The 21,369-nt window shown below is 37.9% G+C and overlaps 1 protein-coding gene across 1 annotated transcript in view; it reads left to right on the forward strand.

The window, feature by feature from the left end:
- The window catches only part of DPH6 (diphthamine biosynthesis 6), a 167,048-nt gene that overhangs the window by 138,230 nt on the left and 7,449 nt on the right, over positions 1–21,369 (forward strand). The window contains exon 7 of the mRNA XM_028147439.2: positions 16,874–16,968. Coding sequence (XP_028003240.2) covers positions 16,874–16,968 — 95 coding nt within the window. The remainder of the gene's footprint in view (positions 1–16,873; positions 16,969–21,369) is intronic.

Here is a 21,369-nt window from a genome sequence, read left to right on the forward strand (position 1 = left end):
AGTGATCAAGTATATCACCTTCTGGTTCCTCAATATCAACAACACACTTGAGGCCTTGTCTTTCTAGACTTCTCTGAAAGAGAGTATGCCTTCTTGAAACTGTCATCCATTGGCTTCTATGATGCCATTCACTCCTAAAACTTTCTGAGTACTTCCTTAGCTTATTTTGGGGCCTTACCGTATATATTTCACTTCTTATATGTTGTGGTTCTATCTATAGCCTTCCTCCTGTGGTGACATTAAATATCCCCTGGACTTCAACTGCCAATTTTATTCTTATGCCAATTAAGTCTGTTCTTCCATTTCTTCATATGCTCCAGGCTTATGTTAGCACCTTCCTATCTTAGATGTCCTCAAGCACCTCAACATTGACTGCAGAACTGAACATTTCTTTCCTAACAGTGAGGGGTCCCATTGTCTACTCAGTTGTCTAAGCCAAAAAAAGTGAATTGTAATAAATGATTTCACATATTCCATTATTTATGAACTAAAGGCCTGGTGCATGAATTCATGCACTGGTGGGGTTCCCTCAGCCTGGCCGGTGATTGGGGCTGATCAGGGCTATCTCTCCCAGTACCGATCGGGGTGATCGAGGTCGGATAGCCGGGGGAAGGGACCACAGGAGGTTGGCTGGCAGTGGGAGGTTGGCTGTGGGAGCGCACTGACCACCAGGGGCCAGCTCCTGCATTGAGTGTCTACCCCCTGCTGGTCAGTGTATTGTCATAGAGACTAGTCGTAATGGTTGCTTAGGCTTTTATATATATAGATAAGGCTCCACATTCTTTTAATTCTATCATCTTACTATCTTATTATCTGTCTCTTTTAATCCTTATTGTCACTGCATTAGGGTCTGCCCTAGGTTATTGCAATAATCTTTTTTCTTTTGCTTTTTTTTCAAATGTATTGAGGTGACATTGGTTAATAAAATTATATAGATTTTAGGTATACAATTCTACAATACATAATCTGTATATTGTATTGTGTGTTCACCACCTCAAGTCAAGTCTCTTTCTATCATCACTTATCCCCCCTATTCCCTCTTGGACCTCCCTGTACTCCCCTTTCCCTTGGGTAATCACCCTACTGTTGTATCTATGGATTTTTTTTCTTTAATTAATCCCTTTACCTTTTACACTCAGCCCACAACCCCTCTTCCCTCTGAAAACTATCAGTCTGTTCTCTGTTTATGAGTCTGTTGCTATTTTGTTAGTTTATTTTGTTCATTAGATTCCACATATGAGTCAAATTATATGGTACTTGCAGTGTTATTTATGATAGCCAAAATTTGGAAGCAGCCCAAGTGTCCATCAGTATAAATGAGTGGATAAAAAAGCTGTTGTACATTTATGTAATGGAATACTACTCAGCCTTTAAAAGGAAGGATATCTTACCCTTTGCCACAGCCTGGATGGACCTGGAGAGCATTATGCTAAGTAAAATAAGCCACTTAGAGAAAGACAAGTACTATATTGCAGCAATCTTATAGCTTAAGTCTATCTCCCACCTGCCTTACCCCTTGTCAACCCATTGTTTACAGTACTGCTATCATAATATATATGAAATACAAATCTGATCATATTACTTTCCTTATAAACTGTGAGTCATTCCCCATTGCCTCAAAACAAAATGTAAACTCCTTAACATGGCACATTCTGTCTTTCGGGAAAATGAAACTTGTAAGACAACCAGTCTCCTACATCCACCCTATCCTTCATCAATTTAGAGCTGTTGATGGTTTCCCTAGAGTGTGTATCCCCATCTACTTCCATGGTCCACTTCCCTTTTCTGCATGCTTTATCTCTCCTTCACTTCACTAAATCCAGCAATTAATACTGTGAGGTTTTTTTTGCTTAAGTAAGCCTCCTTTGAACTGCCATTTTTTCTTTGCTAGTGTGTAGCACTTCCCTTGTATTTTATTTTTCTCTTAAATCATGTTTATTATAAAATTCAGGCATGTAATATATAAAAAATGAATTCAACCACTCTAAAATAATGAAAAATCTTCCACTTAATCAAAGACCCCAGTTTTCTGTTCTTTTCCAGATCAATCACTCTTTTGTATTCTAATATATCTCTTCAAAAACATTTTTGCATATGTAAATATATATGCATGTGTTTATCCATTTTTACCTAAATTGGAATATAAAATGCACATTATTTTTCATCTTCCATTTTAACACATTAAAAATCCAGGTCATTTGTTTCCACAACATCATTGTGTTTTATTACGTGGATAATATATTGAACCTGTTTTTTATTGATGGTCTTTATTCTTTACTGGTATCTTTTATGTCTTTTGCTATTACAAATAATGCTAGATGAACATTATTATACGTATGTTTTGGGGGCATGTATGAGTTTTTCTGTAGAATAAGATCCTAGAATGGAAATCCTGGGTCAGAGGGTATATATGTTTTAATAGATATTTAATAGATATTTTCAGCTTTGATGGGATAACTTGCATCAGACAAACTCAATACGAACAACTAGAAAAGTTGTATGAAATTAAAACACAAGTAATATTGGAAGGCATTAAGGAATGATAAAAACTGAGATAATTTGAATTATCAAAGTTCCAGAGAGGATGAAAGCTCGGACTATGGTCTCCTTTCCCATTAAGGCACTTTCGGATTAAAAAATAATGCAGGGATGCCAAGAAGTTGAGCAGAAAACTTCAGCTGAGAAGCTGAGTAGGGCTTTCATTAGCTCAATATGCTGTGGAGACAAAAATCGGAATTCAGGGCAAACCGAAGCAGAGTGGACCTGGCTAACTCTGCACGTTTTCAGTTGGACTTTAAAATAGGCTGTACCCTAAAAATTAAGGCAAACTGGAAAAGGCAAATACTAACATCCAACTTTGAATTGTATCAATCCTAGACTGAATTAAAGAAATCTGATCCTACTCTTACTGCCTGTTTCTTTCCTGAGAACGACAAGGTGGTTCAAAGCCTCAGATTATCTCTAAAAGATTTCACATACAGTTTCTAAAGGCAGTCAAAATTACCAAGCCAGTAAATTTATTCTTTTTAAATTACCAACCATATCAGGAGACCCGATGAGATAACCAAAACAGAGAAAGACACTCAGTAGAAAGAGTCTCAGAGGCTATTTATTTAATCCAATTATCAGATTTAGACTTTAAAGTGCCTATGAACTATTTTAGGGGAGATTTTGAATTTATATAAAAGAATCTAATTGAATTCTAGAACTTAAAATAGAATGCCTGAAATTAAGAATACAATACATGGGTTTACCAGTATAGTTAATACAGTTGTATAGACAGTTAAGAACTGAAAGAATTGGTGATATAAAGTATCCAGACTGAAGCACAGAGAATACAGGATGGAAAATCAAGAAAAGATTATAGCAGACGTAAGGGAGAGAAGTTTATCACACATATAATTGGAACTGCAGGAGTGGAGAAGAGAGAAGGAAAAGTGGAAGTAATATTTGAAAAAAAATTACTATAGAACTTAGCTGAGCTTATTTTTGCTTATTTTTCCAAATATCTTTTCAGGATGGTAAAAATTTCTCTAAAGAGATGAATGAATATTGATGGGTAATTTACATTTTAAACAGGATTCTCCCCCAATCCCCCATTCCAAAAATAGTTATCTAAGTGTCTTTTTCTCTGGCTTCTCCATAGTCTAATCTGTGTGTCCACGAGCTCGCCATAAAGTGAGTGCTTAATACATTTTTAGTTAGCAATTTGTTTCTCACCTCTTTCACAACAGTTATCTTACTCAACCAAGATTTTCATTCAGACTACCCAAGTTTTTTGTCCTCTTCTTTTTTCCCTTCATTTTTGCACATACTCAGAAAAGAAAATCAATTGCTTGATATACTAAGAGAACAATGATTCTAATATAAAAGCAAATGAATCATCAGTCAAACACTATCTTCTTCCTGCAAATAGAGGGTATTTTTTAACTTATCGTCTTAGATTCTGTCTTCTGTATTATTGCCTAAGATAAATCAGATTTTAAGGAATGCCTATATCTCCTTGTCTTTGTGAATAATGGTATTAACCTCATTAAGTGACATAAAAGATCAAATCCATATTTATTTTTCAATTTGTTGATTCAACACTCCTAAAAAGGTCAAGGAATCCAAAAGAAGGGCAGGAGAAAACAGACAATCTATAGACTTATACAGTGTGGCAGAGAAAGGTTAGTGAGGGACCCATTTTGTTCACCTGCCTCAGATCTCCTGAGCCACTTCTCATGTATCTCTTGTATAATGTGGGTCAACATGACTTTTTAATATAGTAAATCAAGTTAGCTAATATATTACCCCTTTGCTATAGTGTGAATAAGAGTTAATATTTTTGTTAAGAGGATTTTGCATATTATAATGATTTTTCTTGCAAAAATGAATATATTTTTAATTCTTTATTGTTTAAAGTATTACATATATCTCCTTTTTCTCCCATTCACCTCTCCCAGCCATTCCCACACCCCAGCATGTGCCCTCACCCGCCTACTGTCTGTGTCCATGGGTTATGCTTATATGCATGCATACAGGCCAACTCCCCTGCCTTCCCTCTGTGGTTGGTCAGTCTATTCAATGCTTCTATGTCTCTGGATCTATTTTTTTATTAGTTTATGTTGTTCATTATATTACACAAATGAGTGAGATCATGTGATATTTATCTTTCTCTGACCTGCTTATTTCGCTTAGCATAATGCTCTCCAGGTCCATCCATGCTGCTGCAAATGGTAAGAGTTCCTTCTTTTTTACAGCAGCATAGTATTCCATTGTGTAGATGTAACACAGTTTTTGAATCCACTTATCTGCTGGTGGGCATTTAGGCTGTTTCCAAATCTTAGCTATTGTAAACTGTGCTGCTATGGCAGAAATGAATATTTAATTGTGAGAATCACAGAAGTTGGTGGCAGGTGAATGGAAGGCAATACCTTTAGGCCAAGAGTCCTTTTAATAGTTCATTCAGACCCCATGGGTTCAGATGTAAATTACCTCTGTACCCAGGAGCCCAGGTGCAAATACCAATTCTACTGCTTACCTGAAATGTTGATCTAGTTAGTTTCCCACATGTAAAATGGAAGTAACAACAATGGAATGATATGTAAGGTGCTTAGCTCAGTATCTGGCACATTCTAAGTGTTCAATAAATGTTAGCAATGTTTACTATTATAAGTAAAATTTGCCATTACTAAAGAATAATTCTGAAAATTTCATCTCTGTAAAATATATAGAAAAAAATGTTAGACACTACAATTAGAGTAATATTTAAAACTCTCAAGGAATTATTAACTGGTATATATCAAGATGTAAGATAGCAATTCTACCAGAAAAGTGACAAAGGCTATGGAGAACCACTATACAGATAAAGAATGTCTCATAACCTAATATGGATATGAAGAGATGCTCAAACTGATTCAGTATTCAGAGAAATACAAGTTAAAGCAACAGTGAGATGTTACTTTGTACTAGTTTGGCACAAATGAAAAAGATAGATAATGCCAGCTGTTGGCAGGTGGGGATTTATACAACCGCTCTAAGAATGTAGATTGTTATTACTATTGTGAAGGGCAATATTTCAATGCCTAGATTAAATATCCATATCCTCCTGGAAGTAGTAATTCTGTCAGTCCATAAGAGGACATACATGAGAATAGTCTTTGCAGGGTTATTTTTGATGGTGTTGGGATTGTTGGAGGCAATATGAATGTATATTTCTGGAAGAGTCAGTAGTTAAAATGTGGTAGGTTCCTATTATGAAAGACAAGTCAGCAGTTAGGAAAATATATTCAGTGTGCATACAACAGCAAAATGCCGGATGAATAAAATCAACATTGAAATAAATTAAAACTATGGACACACAAAATAATAATACATTTACAAGGGCATAAATAGAAGATAACATTAAATATTTTTGAATGTTTGCCTATGATAAAGAAAAATGGAATATGGAATAGAGATAAATGGCAGTTTTTAAAAAATAACATAGAAATACTTGCCTATTGCTGAAAATTTGAGATATGATGAAGTGTAGGGAAGCAAATAAAAAAAACAGTTCTTTTGCCTGATGAACTGCTAACATGTTGGTATATTCCATAATGGATTCTTTCCTGAGAGCTTCTTGTTCTTCTAGTTCACAGAGTTAAATACTTGTACATGTTTTATTTATATAACTAGGTTCAACTATACATACAATTTGTCTTTTTTCCCTAATGTTAAACAATGCTTATTTTTCCACATAATTAAAACTACTTTGAAAATATATTAATTAATGGCTGTGTAGATTCCATCATATTCATATTCTACATCCTATCTAACAAAAGAGTAATATGCAAATTGACCATCACTCCAACACACAAGATGGCCGCCCCCATGTGGTCAAAGATGGATGCCCCCATGTGGACACAAGATGGCCAGCAGGGGAGGGCATTTGGGTGGGATCAGGCCTGCAAGGGAGGGCAGTTGGGGGGACCAGGCCTGCAGAAGAGGGCAGTTAGGGGGAGGGCCGTTAGGGGTGACCAAGCCTGCAGGAGAGGGCAGTTAGGGGCAATTGGGCCAGCATGGGAGCAGTTAGGTGTTGATCAGGCTGACAGGGGAATGGTTAGGGGTGATCAGGCTGGCAGGCAGAAGCGGTTAGGGGCAGTCAGGCAGGCAAGCAGGTGAGCAGTTGGTAGCCAGCAGTCCTGGATTGTGAGAGGGATGTCCCAGATTGGAGAGGGTACAGGCTGGGCTGAGGGACACATACACACACACACACACACACACACACACACACACACCTGTGCATGAATTTCATGCACCAGGCCTCTGGTATGACTATATCATCACAAATTTAACAAATTGTTTCTTGGAAATATTTGTTATTTCTAAATTATTTTAAATAATGTTATTTATTAAAAAATTATTGTAATTTCATGACTCAATGATTATCTTTCCTAGTGAATCTTTTTTTTTTTTTAGAGCGAGAGAGAAACATTGAGGTGAGAGAGAAACATCGATCTGCTGCCTCCTGCACATGCCCCAACTGGGAATTAAAACTGCAACCTGGGTATATGCCCTGACTGGAAATCTAACCTGTCACCTTTTGGTATAAGGGATGGTGCTCCAATCAACTGAGCCACACTTGCCAGGGCCCTAATAAACCTTTATGTATATTCCTGATTATTATTTTCTTTAGATAAATTCCTAGGAATATAATTTCTATATCAAAAAATACAACTTTAAAGCTTGTACATTTATTAATCTAAGTTAACTAGGTTAAACGTCTTTAATTTCTGCCGGTTGCTAAAATAATCACCTGATAAGTGAACAGTGGATTCTGTTTATATTTGGTGTTCCCCACCCCCCAACTTGGATTATTTTCTCCGTGTTCAAAAAAAAAAGATGAATTTTATTTAAAAGATTGTATCACCCTGGCCAGTGCAGCTCAGTTGGTTGAAGTGTCATCCCATATACCAAAAGGTGGCAAGTTTAATTTCCAGTCATGGCACATACCCAGATTGTGGGTTCCATCTACTGTCGGGGCGCATTCAAAAGGTAACAGATTGATGTTTCTCTCACATTGATGTTTCTCTCTGTCTCTCTCTCTTCTCCTCTTCATCTGTCTAAAAAATAAAATAAAATTTTAAAACTTACATCAAATTTTAATGGTTAAGAACTGTGTCTTTAAATGTTTAAGAGTATTGCTATTTTTGTGAGATTTTACAATGTTTGTCAAAGTTCATACTCTAAAATAGTTCTTCAAATTTTGGTGCAGAAAACCTTCCTAGTCTTCCCCTCCTCCCATTAAGCCATTCAGATTTTTTTTATCTCTTAAAGTTGATCATTTGATATTTTCCTCCATATCTCTAAATTACATGTTTATATTAATGCTTCATGATTCCCCTCAGCCCTCCCCCCCCAACTTTAGCCATATTTATTGACATCCCACTCTAGAATATGCAGATTTAGCTGTCTGAACTCCCTTTGCCTCATCACATATGTGCACTTATTCTCTCCTTCCATCTTCCCATATGGTTATATTGCAATTCTAGTTGGGTCAATAGTCAGTGTTTACATTACCATAATTATGAAAGCCCATTTACAGCTGAGTAAGGTAATAAACTAATAATAATAATAAACCTTTCCTATACAACTTTTTATTTTTCCCCTTGAACTAATTATTGTCTTGTTTTCTTCATTTATTTAGTACTCTATGTTACTTGTCACTAATTCAACACTATATTCATTGCCAGTTTTCTAATTTCTTATCCAGATGTTCAAACATATTAAGTATTTTGTCAGTTTCCTCCTCTTGTAGAAGCCTTTCCAGGGCCTTCTGACTTGGTGTGATCTAGACCGGTTTCCTTCTATACTTGTAACAAGGCTGTCACCCTAGCATCTAGCCATAGTTCTGGAGGTCCCTTTACCTTCCTTCTGTGTTGGAGCTCTTGTTTCCTGGATCCAATGTATTTCTTTTCTATGTTTATTCTTATTTTTGTAAAGCACATTCTCTAGAAAATTTTAAAGAAAGCGTCCATAGGAGGTATATATTTTTGAAACACTGTGCAATTATATAAATGTCTATGTCCTTTTCTCAGATTTGATTTATTCTTTAGCAGGTCATAAAATTCCATTTTTGAATATGTTCCTCTGGATCTTGATAGTATTATTGTACTTATGACAGATTTGGTAGGCTGTTGAGAAGCTCAAAGTTATTATCATTGCTGACTGTTCATATGTGACCTTAATTATTTCTCTCTCCATCTCCTCTATGTGAGTGTGTAAGCTATTTCTTTGCTCCTAGAATTGTGAAGTCTTATGCACTGTGACTTGGGTGCTTACGTTTTTAGCCATTGTGCTTGGATAGGTAGAATTTTCAGTTTGAAAATTTCAGTTCTGGGAAATTTTCTTGAATTGATTCAGTGGTATTTATCACCCCTCTGTTTTTGCTTCATGTTATTCCTATTAGTTAGATGTCTCTTTTTCTCTCCTACTTTTATCTAATTTATTTTTGCCCTTTCTGGGAGAATTTCTTAATTTTACCTTCAAACTTTTCAATTAAGTTTTTTCAAATCATATCTTTAATTTCTAAAAGCTCAGTTTTCTCTGAAATTTTTTTAATCTATAATACTCTATCCTTACTGTAATGAAATCCCCTTTTTTTGTTCCTGGGAGGTTTTTTGTTTTGTTTTTTAGTTTCCTTCTCCCCTGCATAGTCTGTTTTTTACATTATTTTGGTCCTTAGATTCCAATTTGGAGATGTCTTTGCTAAGCTTTGGTGTTCTGCTCATATTTAAGAGTAGGGCCTAACATGTTTATATCAAGCACAAAGTGTGTTGATGGGGCTTTGTAACTTGATTTTCACTATAGGGAAGTAATGTTGGTTAGGTTCCCAAAAAAGGGTTTTCTAGTCTCTGGTCTTGAAGTGAAGGCATGTTGTTGCTTGTTTTTGTTTTGTGGGTTTTTGTTTTTTGTTTGTTTGTTTGTTTGTTTTGTTTTGTTTTGTTTTATTAGTTGAGCAGGGAAAATGGGTAGAGTTCTCAGAATCTTGTGTGCATAAATTAACTGAATTCCTCTATTTTTTGTATAATGTGGTGCCTCTGCCCTCAGCTGTGTCTCATTTTTCTCAGGCCAATTCCTCTATAGAGAAGAAACCTCCAGTGTTCTGCTAGGTGGAAGAGAGGCAGTTGCCAGTCAAGAGGGAAGGGATCTAGGGTTCTCTGCTTGTTAAACAGACTGCCAATCAACCCTTCTTATTTTGGTGCCCTTTTCATTTCCCTTCACCTCTACAGGTATCCAGTGTCCACAGTTCCTCGCCCTGTTGTTTCAGAGGAAGGAATTATTTTGCTGTGTCAATTGGGTTGATCCTCTGCATTCTCCAATGTTGGCCTAGGACTCAGTGTACCTTGTTCTGCTAAACTGGTTGATTCTATCCTTTCTCTCCTCTGTTCTCCATCTTTGTGAGTTACGCCTTTTTAAGACATATGTTCCAGTAAGATTTTAGAAGGTAGGGAGAGTAGATACATGGATTCAGTCAACCATCTTTACCAGCAGCCGCTGCTCTTTTTTAAAAATATTTTTATTAATTTTGGAGAGGAAGAGAGAGATAGAAACATCAATGATGAGAGAGAATCATTGATTGGCTGCCTCCTGCACGCCCCCTACTGGGGATCAAGCTCACAGCCCTGAGCATGTGCCCTTGACTGGAATCGAACCCGGGACCCCTCAGTCCACTGTCTGATGCTCTATCCACTGAGCCAAACCAGCTAGGGCAGTAGCTGCTCTTTATTCAAGAACTTTCTTAAGATTATCTAACTAAAAGTTGTCTGCTAGATGAAGAGTGAAACCATATTACATTTAAAAATTATGAATATATAGATTTGGTTGCTTTTCCAGGATTATCCCCATAGAATTGGGAAATCTGACTTCTAGCCTGAGTCATTGGTAAGCAGATGTGTACTGACTACTTAAGGAATATATACCACTCTTTTGGGTGCTAGAAGCGCTAAACCAGAATAAGTGCAATGCAGATTTCAAGTGTAAAGCTTTGTTTCAAGCTCTATTCTATATATCAACTTATCTTCCTTATGATTTGACAAAAACACAATTTGCAATCCCAGCTACCTATCACTTAAACAAAAAGCAAAAGAGAATTTCACCAAAGTTGATTTGATGTTATGGGTGAGAGATAAAGCATTTTAAGCCTTGTTCTCTACAGTGCTGAATTTATGGAAAGGAATCCTCTTAACTGACCTTGAGAGTCAAGAAGAGGCAGAACATCTTTGACAGGAAATTTTGAATTTTTAACATAACTGAGTTGGAAGGATATATGAAACTTTATAGTTGAGATATCCAATAACTATTATAAATATAAATTACAAGGTATATTAGAAGGTACACTAAGAAAGTAAAAAAATATGTGCCATAGAATTTCAGAGGAAAAGCTCACATGTTGTTGAGAGAATGCTGAGTAATTTTAGAGATAAGTTAACAGCCATTCTGGACTTAAAAGATACGTAGATTTTTAACTGGCTTGATTGTTTGTAAGATATTTTGAGAACTGTCAGAGGAAGCTGAAAAGGAAGTTAAAGCTGAATGGTGAAAGATTTTGACTATGAAGAGAGGATTTGATTATTTAAACAATGAAAAAACGGGAAGGTTTTAGAGGAAAGGAGTACGGGTGTACTTTAAGGATTTTGACCTTTAGTAGTGTCCATTGATTGCTGCTGTGAAAGACGTGGAGGTCCTCCATAGTTAGTGGCGGTTCCAGTATATAACTTTGAACGTGTCCCTCCCATTTTCCTTAGTGTGTGTTGTGGATGAACCCTTAATTGCCGATGTCATGTGGTACTAACTGAATTGAATGATAAGTATTTGTAAGGGCTTCTTATGTGCCCAGTAATTGCTATGAGGAGTAAAAAAATAAGCCAATTATTTTGAATTTTTTATGGAATATAGAGTCTAACAAGTAGGGGGAAGGTGTAAGGTGGCCATATGACCTGGAGTAGCCAAGGGTGATGTCATGGAAAGGTTAGCACCTAGACTGGTTTGAAGGATTGGGTGAAATTCACATGGATGGTGGCAACAAAGTGAATCAATATGATGAATGAAGATACCTTGGCAAGAAGACATGCAGGGACAATGAGGGATTTGGTTTAAATGAAACTAAGAGCTGGTGATGGTAGATTAATAAGAAACAAGGTGGGGATTTAGGGCCCAACCATAACTAGCCTTTAGAGATGGCCCAGCCTATTTGGCATAAGAAATAACAAGATTTAGAAGGCTTATCAACAATGATTCATATTATTAAAATATGTCTCAGGAAATTTAGTCTGGCAGCAGTATTTATGGATTTGGAAGAAGAAGAAGTTGGAAATGAAAAAGAGTGTAAGATGCTGATTTAGGAAACAGGTGTGAGGGCTTAGAGTGTGAAGTCCCTGACAGTAGGGATGGATAACACAACTGAAAGAAAGATTTTGACAGAAGAATGAAAAAGAAATTAGCACCAAATTTCCATAGCTGGGAAATGAAGAATCAAATATTAGTCCACGCATAATGATGGGAGATTAGAAGCACATATTTTTGTAGAGAAGAAGAGGATGAGAAAGAACATGATAAGCTTGGTTTTTAACATACTGAGTTTTAAATGGTAATATAAACCAAAGAAATATGTTTTGAAACTATCAGCTTGGAGCACAATTGAGATGATCAGGCTACAGACTTAAGGTTTGTTATTTATCATCATTTTGTAAGAGTTAGGACATAACTTTAGATTCTGCTTTTGTTCAGTTCTAAGCTACATAACCTTTGCAAATCAATGTAGTTCTCCGCTCTGGAATAGGGAAAATAAAATTAGTAGGTATTTGGTTATTTTTTATGCTCTGCACAGTACATTAAGCTTTTCTATGTGCTAGGTCCTGTGTCATCTCTATTTCACAGATCAGCATCTGATGCGCAGATAGATTGTATGACCTGAGATTGCACAGCTAGAAAGTGACAGCTAGGATCTGAACCAGCGACTGTTTCCAAAGGTGCTGCTCTTACCCAGTTATGCAATGCTGCTTTCACTGTGCCTCACACAGATGTGCCGCACCTGCTTTTACAGTTGTGTATTTATGAAGTGCTTACCTAGGGCCATATTCTATGCTAAGTGCGTTTTATGCATTATTTTTACTTAATTACCAAACAAATCTATGAGGTTGCTATAATTTTTTTATTGAATTTATTGGGGTAACATTAGTTCACAAAATCATACAGGTTTCAATTGTACAACTCAACAAAACATCATCTGCACACTGCATCGTGCACCCATCATCCCAAGCAAAGTCTCTTTCTGTCCCCATTCCCCCCGCCACACACACTTTGCCCAGCTCCACCTAGCCCCCATCCACTTTCCCGCTGGCTATCACCACACTGTTGTCTGTGTATATGTGTTTTATATGTATAATATATAAATATATATATGTGTGTGTGTGTGTTGCTTAATACCTTCACATTCTTTCATCTAGTGTCCCAACCTTCCAACCCCCTGACAGCTGTCAGTATTCATCAGTTTATTTTGTTAATTAGATTCCACATATAAGTGGGATCATATGGTAGTTGCTTTTCTCTGACTGACTTATTTCACTTAGCATAATAATCTCTAAGTCCATCCATGCTGTAGCAAAAAGGTAAGATTTTATTTTTTCTCATGACTGATCAGTATTTCATTGTGTAAATGTACCACAGCTTTGTTATCCACTCATCTACTGATGGGCACTTTGACGGTTTCTGGATCTTAGCTACTGTAAATAAAGCTGCTATAAACATAGGGGTGCATATATTCTTCAGAATTCGTGTTTCGGTGTTTCAGGTTGCTGGGTCAAAAGGCAGTTCTGTTTTTAATTTTTCAGGAAAATCCATACTGTTTTCCACAGTGCCTGCACCAATATGCATTTCCAGTAACAGTGCATGAAGGTTCCCTTTTCTCCACATCCTCGCCAGCACTTATTTGTTGATTTATTGATGTTTACATTTTATAGATGAGAAATCACTAGAGGATAAGTTACTTTTCCAAAGTCACATAGCTGGGAAGTAGCAGAACTTGAATTTATTCTTTAAATCTATCTGATTTCAGAACCTATATGCTTATCTATTATTACTGGTACAAGTCATTTTGAGGCCTGATCGGCATGGCTCAGTGGTTGAGTGTCGACCTATGAACCAAGAGGTCACAATTCTATTCCCAGACAGAGCACATGCCTGGGTTCCGGGCTTGATCCCCAGTGCAAGAGGCAGCTGATCAATGATTCTCTCATCATTGATGTTTCTGTCTCTCTCTCTCCCTCTCCTTTCCTCTCTGAAATTAAAAAAATAAATAAAAAATATTTTTTAAAGTAATTTTGAGGATTATTTTCTTAACTTTAATGTATAAAGCAAATAGGCTTTAATTAGTAATGATAGTGTTAGTATTAGCAGCAGCAAAGTAGTGTAAAGGTGATGCTTGAAGCCATGGAATGCACAAACCATCTGAGGGACTGAAGTAAGAGAGAAGAACATCTTATAGAGAGAATTATGAGGGTTATTTATAAGTTAGGAGCAGAAGAAGGGAAAGGAATCAGGGAAGTATAACAATGGCTTAGAAAATGTGGTATCATGGAAGCCTGAGGAGAGTAATTGCAGAGATTAGAGACATCCGTGGTATCGCTTGCCACATAAAATTTGGAAAGGGTAAGGTCATTGGACTCTTCCAGCAAACTGCTTCTCATGCTGAGACACCAGTAAGCAGAGCCACCATCCATCCAGTTTCCCAGTGCAGAAAGCTGGGAATTGTCCTTATTTATTTTTAGCTTTTTTCACTCCTCTGTTCAATTAATCATTCTTTAGACCTCCTAAAAGTCTTTCAGAATATCTGCCCTCTCCTCTCCATCCTCACTGTTACTTCCCAGGGTCAGGAAATCTTACCCTCCTGCCATGATTCCTCCAGCAGCTTCTCATTTCTCTCTGCTTCTTGACTTACTCCCCGCCAGTCCATCTCCATTGTGCAAACAGAATCTTTCTCAAGACAACAGCAGTCAGGTCAGTTTTCTGCTGCAAACCTATCATGGCTTCTCATTGACCTTAGGATAATGATTCAGCATGGCTTGTGAAGCCCCATAAGTTCGGTCCTCTTTCTAGCTTTTCAGCCTCATCTCACTATTACTCTTCTAGTTATGCTCCAACTTTGCCAAACTTTGTGCTTTGGACCTTAACACACACTGTTCCTTCTGGAATCATTTTCCTTCTCTCCTGTCTTCTCTCTTTTTCCCTCTCTCCCTCCCTCACCCCCTCTAATATTTCCCGGTTCCTTATACTTCAGCTTAAGTTTTATTTACTTTGAAAAACGCTTTGAGTTCCTTCTAGTTAGGTCTCCTGCTGTACACTCCACAGCACTCATGCATCCATCAAAGCTACCACTACCCTCTATTGTAATTGCTTATTTAACATTCTTTCTATACCTCCAGACAGTAAACTGTTATATGTATAATTTATGTCTGCTCCCGTTGTTATCCCCAGCACTTAAAACAACGACAAACCTAGAGATATTCAATAAGTGCCTCTTCAATAAGGGCTAAGGATGAATATATGCAGCATGAAATTATTTTGTAAAGCATATTATTTGTAGTGGATTTTATGAACCTCATAGTTTTCTCTAGATGGTGGGGGGAACAGGATGAGGATGAAGTACAATTTCATTTGCCTTTTTTTTTTTTCTCCAATTTTAAAATGACTAACAGATAAATCAGTCTGGTTTAAAAGGAAAAAAAATAATGATGTAATTAGAAATTCTCACAGGATTATTACAATCTTTTAAAGTGATAGAAAATTAAACAAGGAAAGTATGATGCCCTTAACCTTTCAGTTCAATAATCAGTAGCACTCAAATTGAGTTATTATAGATAGGAATATTTATCTATATAAATAAGTGTGTCAGAACAAAATAGACCCACATAAGTAATTCTCATTTATTAGGAATTTACTTTTTACATGCTCAGACTCCCAAACATTCTTATAAACCATGCAGTGACCCAAGTCATTCACATCTGTTCAAAATGTTTTTTAAAAAGCTTATCTTAACAGCGGTTACATGGAAAATTAATGTTCCTGTTATCTGCTCCCATAAGAACCACCCTCCATAATTCTGTGTGCTGATTCTCTGCTTTATGGCCGATGGTGAAATCTATCTACTTTGCTCCTGTGAGTTCTTCAGAAGTTTCCTTTCCCTCTCTTTGCTTGCATTTGGCTTTACAGTGTCATTCACATTGCTACAGATCCTTGGAGGGAACAGTAGAATTTTCATAGACTCATGTGTCAAGTCCCTAAAGACACATAGTCAGTAGTTGAAATGTGATGGATTCAGAATGATAGCACAACCACAAGAATAACCAAATAAATAAGTGCATAAGTATGCAGGTAAAACTAAAGCTAGGCCTTGGTCCCAATGCTGGCTGTCACAGAGAACATCTGTGTTGTCACTCTTCCTTTGGCCTAGGAAAGGCAATAAGCAGGGAGAGCTCTGAAATTCAAAATGAAGGAGATGGAATCTTAGTGATGAAGCCTCTACACAAGAACAGGGAGATTCTGACACAGCTAGTGAGCATGCTCCAGCTCTGATTCCAGCCATGGACAGCCAAGCAGATTATTTTACTGTCAGTATCATTTGAATAATATAGCTTATATTTAATACAAATCACAGGTGTGTGTTTTCTTTGTTTACTTGTTTATGTTTTTAATTTTGGGTTTAATTAGGTGACATTGTAAGCTATCCCAACCTTTCTTGGAGATGGATCTTCCTAAAGTTTGTGTGCAGCTTGAGAACTTCTTAGCTCTCAGTACTCTTGGAACTTTACTGCTACCAACAACCTTAAGCATAATAACCATGTTTGTGACTTCTTGTGTTCACAAGGAAATGCCTTAGATTGCTTCTCTGTGTCTGTCACTAAAAATGCTCTAAACACAATATATTTTCCCCTTCCATGTATAGGTCAAAGGGCAGGGGGGAAGCACCAGTTTGGCTGCATATATTCTCATTTACTACATAATGATGTAGTGCCTGTCTTTCTGAGCCTCCCTTTCAACCTAAAGCAAGTGTATCCCTAAAATGTATAGGATTCTTTAAGTTTTCTCATTATACATAATAATGTAGGTTGCTTTCACCTTTTATAGGGGCTTGGGGATTATTAAAAATCCTATGCTTATGATAACATTTTTCAAATGGCTTTAAATACATGTTTTAAGCAGAAATATAAAATATTTTTTCTGTAGCTTACAATCTATTTTGGAATTAAAGTTTATTACGTGGATATTTTTTAGGATAAAATAATATGTTAAGTGAGCATTGCTGCTATCTAATTTTAAGTTTATTGCTTCTTTTTCTTATTTTTATTTTCAGCTTTCTAAGAAATATGGAGTCCATGTTTGTGGAGAAGGTGGAGAGTATGAAACGTTCACTTTGGATTGCCCTCTATTTAAGAAGAAAATAATTGTGTAAGATATCATTTCAGCATTTTCTTCCCTTTCCTTAAATTTAAGTGATGGGAGAACTTAACATTAAGCCCGAGGCAACTTTTGTTGGGAGAAATAGAACATGTCCTTTAAGTTCACAAACACTCAATTTGTTTAATACCAGTGAAGTCGTCTGAATACCTAAATCAATACTGACAAGACGAGGCCTTCATAGAAGGCTATAAACTTTTTAGACACCGCACTTTCGTTTACTTGCTGATTATGGCCTGCAGTAAAACTGGTACCTACACACTGACACTTTTATCCTTTCATGAAGTGTGAATTGCCTGTATTATTTATCTTTCATTACAGCTACATTTGATAAACTGCCACATCAGTAGCCTGTGGGTTCCATTAACTCCATCCTCTTTCTCCTTTTTTCTGACTTTAACAACATAGAATGGTAACACTAAACATCTCTCTTCAATTATTTGGGGTTATTTTTACAAATAAACTTTGTTTTTTAAGTGAATTCAGTTTATGGTGAGTAGTGTGATTTCTTTGCCATAAATTGTTAAAATTAGTGTAACGAAAAACAGGAACTTTCTCCAGTTTGTTACATTATTACCCATACTCTAATTTATGTCGCTCTTCTCATGTGCTGAGAGAGCACTTTATCTGCTTCTCCTAAGCTCCTCTGCTTCTTGGAAAAGATTGTGAGAATTATGCTTGATTTCAGAAACCTCATCTTATGAAAGATTAGAATTCTGTATAGAATGGACAGCTTCAATATTTTCAGCAGTAAGAGGTGACTTCTTTGTACATAGTAATAATGAGGGAAGGAATGATCTAAGAAAATCATGACAACTTTAGGTGAAGTTTCTAAAAAATACACTTACCTCGTGAAACATGGCCAAGACACTTTTATTACTGTATGCAATAGTCACTCACTCTTGCCGCTTTCATGTTCTCCTAACTTTTTTCCATTAATAATCATCAACATAATAATTTATTTGGCAAATATTTATCAAGTACCTATTATGTCCAAAACTTTCTTCTGGGCACCATTAATGTTCAAACAGTTCCTGCCTGAAAAGGCGGGAGGAGGACACATCTATATATATATAAAAGCCTAAACGACCATTAGACTGTTCGACCAGTAGCTATGACTTGTACTGACCATCAGGGGCCAGACGCTCAATGCACAGGCATGGAAACATGGAAGAGACTGATGAATTTCAGAGGGAATGGGGGAAGAGGGAGGGCAGGAAGAGATTAACCAAATATATTATATGCATACTAGAGACCAGTGCTCTGATTCGTGCACCGGTGGGGTCCCTCAGCCTGGCCTTCGGTGATTGGGCCGAAACCAGCTCTCTGACATCCCCTGAGGGGTCCTGGATTGGGAGAGGGCACAGGCCAGGCTAAGGGACCCCACCAGTGCCTGAATCCATGCACTGTGCCTTTAGCCTGTATATATTATTATACAAGATGGTAAAGGGTACAAGTAATGAGAGTAAGTTCATAAATAGAAGATATTTCTCAGACTATGATGGTCACAAAACAATTCATGAATGAACTGTGCATTAGATGTTATTTCTATGAAATAATATTTTGGTTATTCAAGAAAAGAATTTGCATGCTAGGATGAAATTCTATCTAATAAATGAGTAATATGCAAATTGACCATTACTCCAACACACAAGATGGCTGCCCCCATGTGGTCAAAGATGGCCCCCCATGTGGACACAAGATGGCCACCACAAGATGGCCTGCAGGGGAGGGCAGTTGGGAGGGATCAGGCCAGCAAGGGAGGGCAGTTGTGGGCGATCAGGCCAGCAGGGGAGGGCAGTTGGGAGGGACCAGGCCTGCAAGGGAGGGTAGTTGGGGGCGATCAAGCCTGCAGGGGAGGGCAGTTAGGGGTGACCAGGCTGGCAGAGGAGGGAAGTTGGGGGCGACCGGGCCTGCAGGGAAGGGCAGGGGGGGGACCCAGGCCTTCAGGGGAGGGCAGTGGGGTGACCAGGCCTGCAGGGGAGGGAAGGGGTGACCAGGCCTGCAGGGGAGGGCAGTGGGGGTGACCAGGCCTGCAGGGGAGGGCAGTTAGGGGTGACCAGGCCTGAGGGGAGGGCAGTTAGGGGTGAACAGGCCTGAAGGGGAGGGCAGTAGGGGCAATCAGGCTGGCAGGGGAGCAGTTCGGCATTAATCAGGCTGGCATGGGAGTGGTTAGGGGTGATCAGGCTGGCAGGCAGAAGCTGTTAGGGGCAATCAGAAAGGCAGGCAGGCGAGCAGTTGGGAGCCAGCAGTCCTGGATTGTGAGAGGGATGTCCGACTGCCCGTTTAGGCCCGATCCTGGGATCGGGCCTAAACGGGCAGTCAGGCATCCCTTGAGGGGTCCCAGATTGGAGAGGGTGCAGGATGGACTGAGGGACAATCCCCCCCCCAGTGCACGAATTTCGTGCACCATGCCTCTAGTTATAGTATATAGTATAATTGGAAACTTGCAATATATTTACTTATTATGGTCCTAACCAAATTAGAAAAGAAAAAGAAAAAAACATGATAGGAGAAAAAATGCCAAAGTATAGTGCTTTTCCTGTTTACTTGGCAAGTTGAGGTCCTATATAACACCCAGAAGACTTTATGGTCAACCTAGACTTATAAGCCATGTGCTTCTGTGTACTACATCAGCAGAAGTTACATTTGGCATAGTGCTTTAGACCTGACAGATGCGTCTTTTTCTCAGCCTCCTTTTGTAGACAAGGAAACCTGAGCCTGGCTGACACACTGGCATGAGGGGACTTAGTCATGCTATTAAAGAGAGAGATGACAGGGGAGGTGTCTTAGAAACCTCTAGTGCCAGAATGAAGCATTCAGTTCACCTGAATGATCAGTTACGGAGGCGACTTCTGTGGGGGGGTTGCTCTGTGGGAGTTCTTCCTGATAAGATATACCTGATAAGAGCTAACAAACAGCTGTGTGCCTTAACACAAGCACAAATGCTGTCCTTTTATTCTTACTTATTTATCAGGAAATTAGTCATCTTATTCTAATGCTTAAGCATCTCCTTTGCTTTTCTCTTAATAGGCTCTGCCTCACCTCAGTTTCATCACTTTCTTACGTGATTCCTTTTACATTTAGGGTTATTATTGATAGGTACTTATTTATTGCCATTTTAATTCTGTATGGCTAGGTTTCTCTCTCTGTTTCTTCTCATTACAGCAGTCCCTTTAGCATTTCTTGTAATGCTGGCTTGGTGGTAATGAACTCCTTTAGCCTTTTTTTGTCTGGAAAGCTCTTTATTTGACTGTCTATTTTGAATGATAGATATAGTAATCTTGGTCTTAGATCCTTGCTTTCCATTTCTTTGAGTACTTCATGCTATTCCCTTCTGGCCTGTAGAGTTTCTGATGAATATCTGACAAAATAGACCTCCAAGTGAAGGCCATAGCAAGAGATAAGGAAGGCCTCTTCATAATACTAAAGGGATCGATACAAGAGGATATAACTCTGGTAAACATATATGCACCCAATGCAGGAGCACCCAATATATAGAGTTTCTGATGAGAAATCAGGTGTCAGCCGTATGGGAACTCCTTGTAAGTGAGTTTTCTTTTCTCTTGCTGCCTTTAAGATTCTCTTTGTCTTTAATTTTTGGCATTTTAATTATGATGTGTCTGGGTGTGGGCTTGTTTGGGTTCTTCTTGCTTGGGATTCTCTGTGCCTCCTGAACTTGTGTGACTTTTTCCTTTACCAACTTAGGGGAGTTGTCTGCCATAATTTCTTCAAACACATTTTCTATTCCTTTCTCTCTCTCTCCCTTTTCTGGCACACCTGCTATTCTAATATTGTTACATTTCACATTGTCCCACAGCTCCCTTAAGCTGTCGTTTTGTTTGTATGTTTGTTTTGTTTTGTTTTTCTTTTTGGTTCTCTGATTGAGTAATATTTTCAACTCTGTCTTCTAATTGACTGATTTGATCCTCAGCTTCCCCTAATCTTCAGTGTATTACTTCCATTTTGTTCTTTATTTGTGTTATGTCATTCTTTATTTCAGACTGTTCTTTATTCATAGTTACTATATCTTTTTTCATGCTGTTGAGCATGTTTACCATCATTACTCTGAACTCTGTTTCAGATAAGTTTCTTATCTCTGCTTCATTTAGCTCTTCTTCTGGAGAATTCTCTAGTTCTTTCATTTGTGGGCTGTTTCTTTGTCTCCTCATTTTTGCTGTCTGTGTTTGTGACTATGTATTAGGTAGATCCTCCACACCTCTCAATCTCTAGTGCAGGACAGTGTTAAAGACTGTTTCTGACTAACATCAGGCAAAGACTCAAAACCACCAGAGACCACCTCTGCCTACAGACTGATAGAATTGCCCCCCCAGGCAATTGTCCTCAGATGTGGCAAAAGTTTTTATCAATAGGGTGGGACAGTTGCTTCTG

Source organism: Eptesicus fuscus, chromosome 5 (genome assembly GCF_027574615.1).
Source record: "Eptesicus fuscus isolate TK198812 chromosome 5, DD_ASM_mEF_20220401, whole genome shotgun sequence".
Classification (NCBI taxonomy): Eukaryota; Metazoa; Chordata; class Mammalia; order Chiroptera; family Vespertilionidae; genus Eptesicus; species Eptesicus fuscus.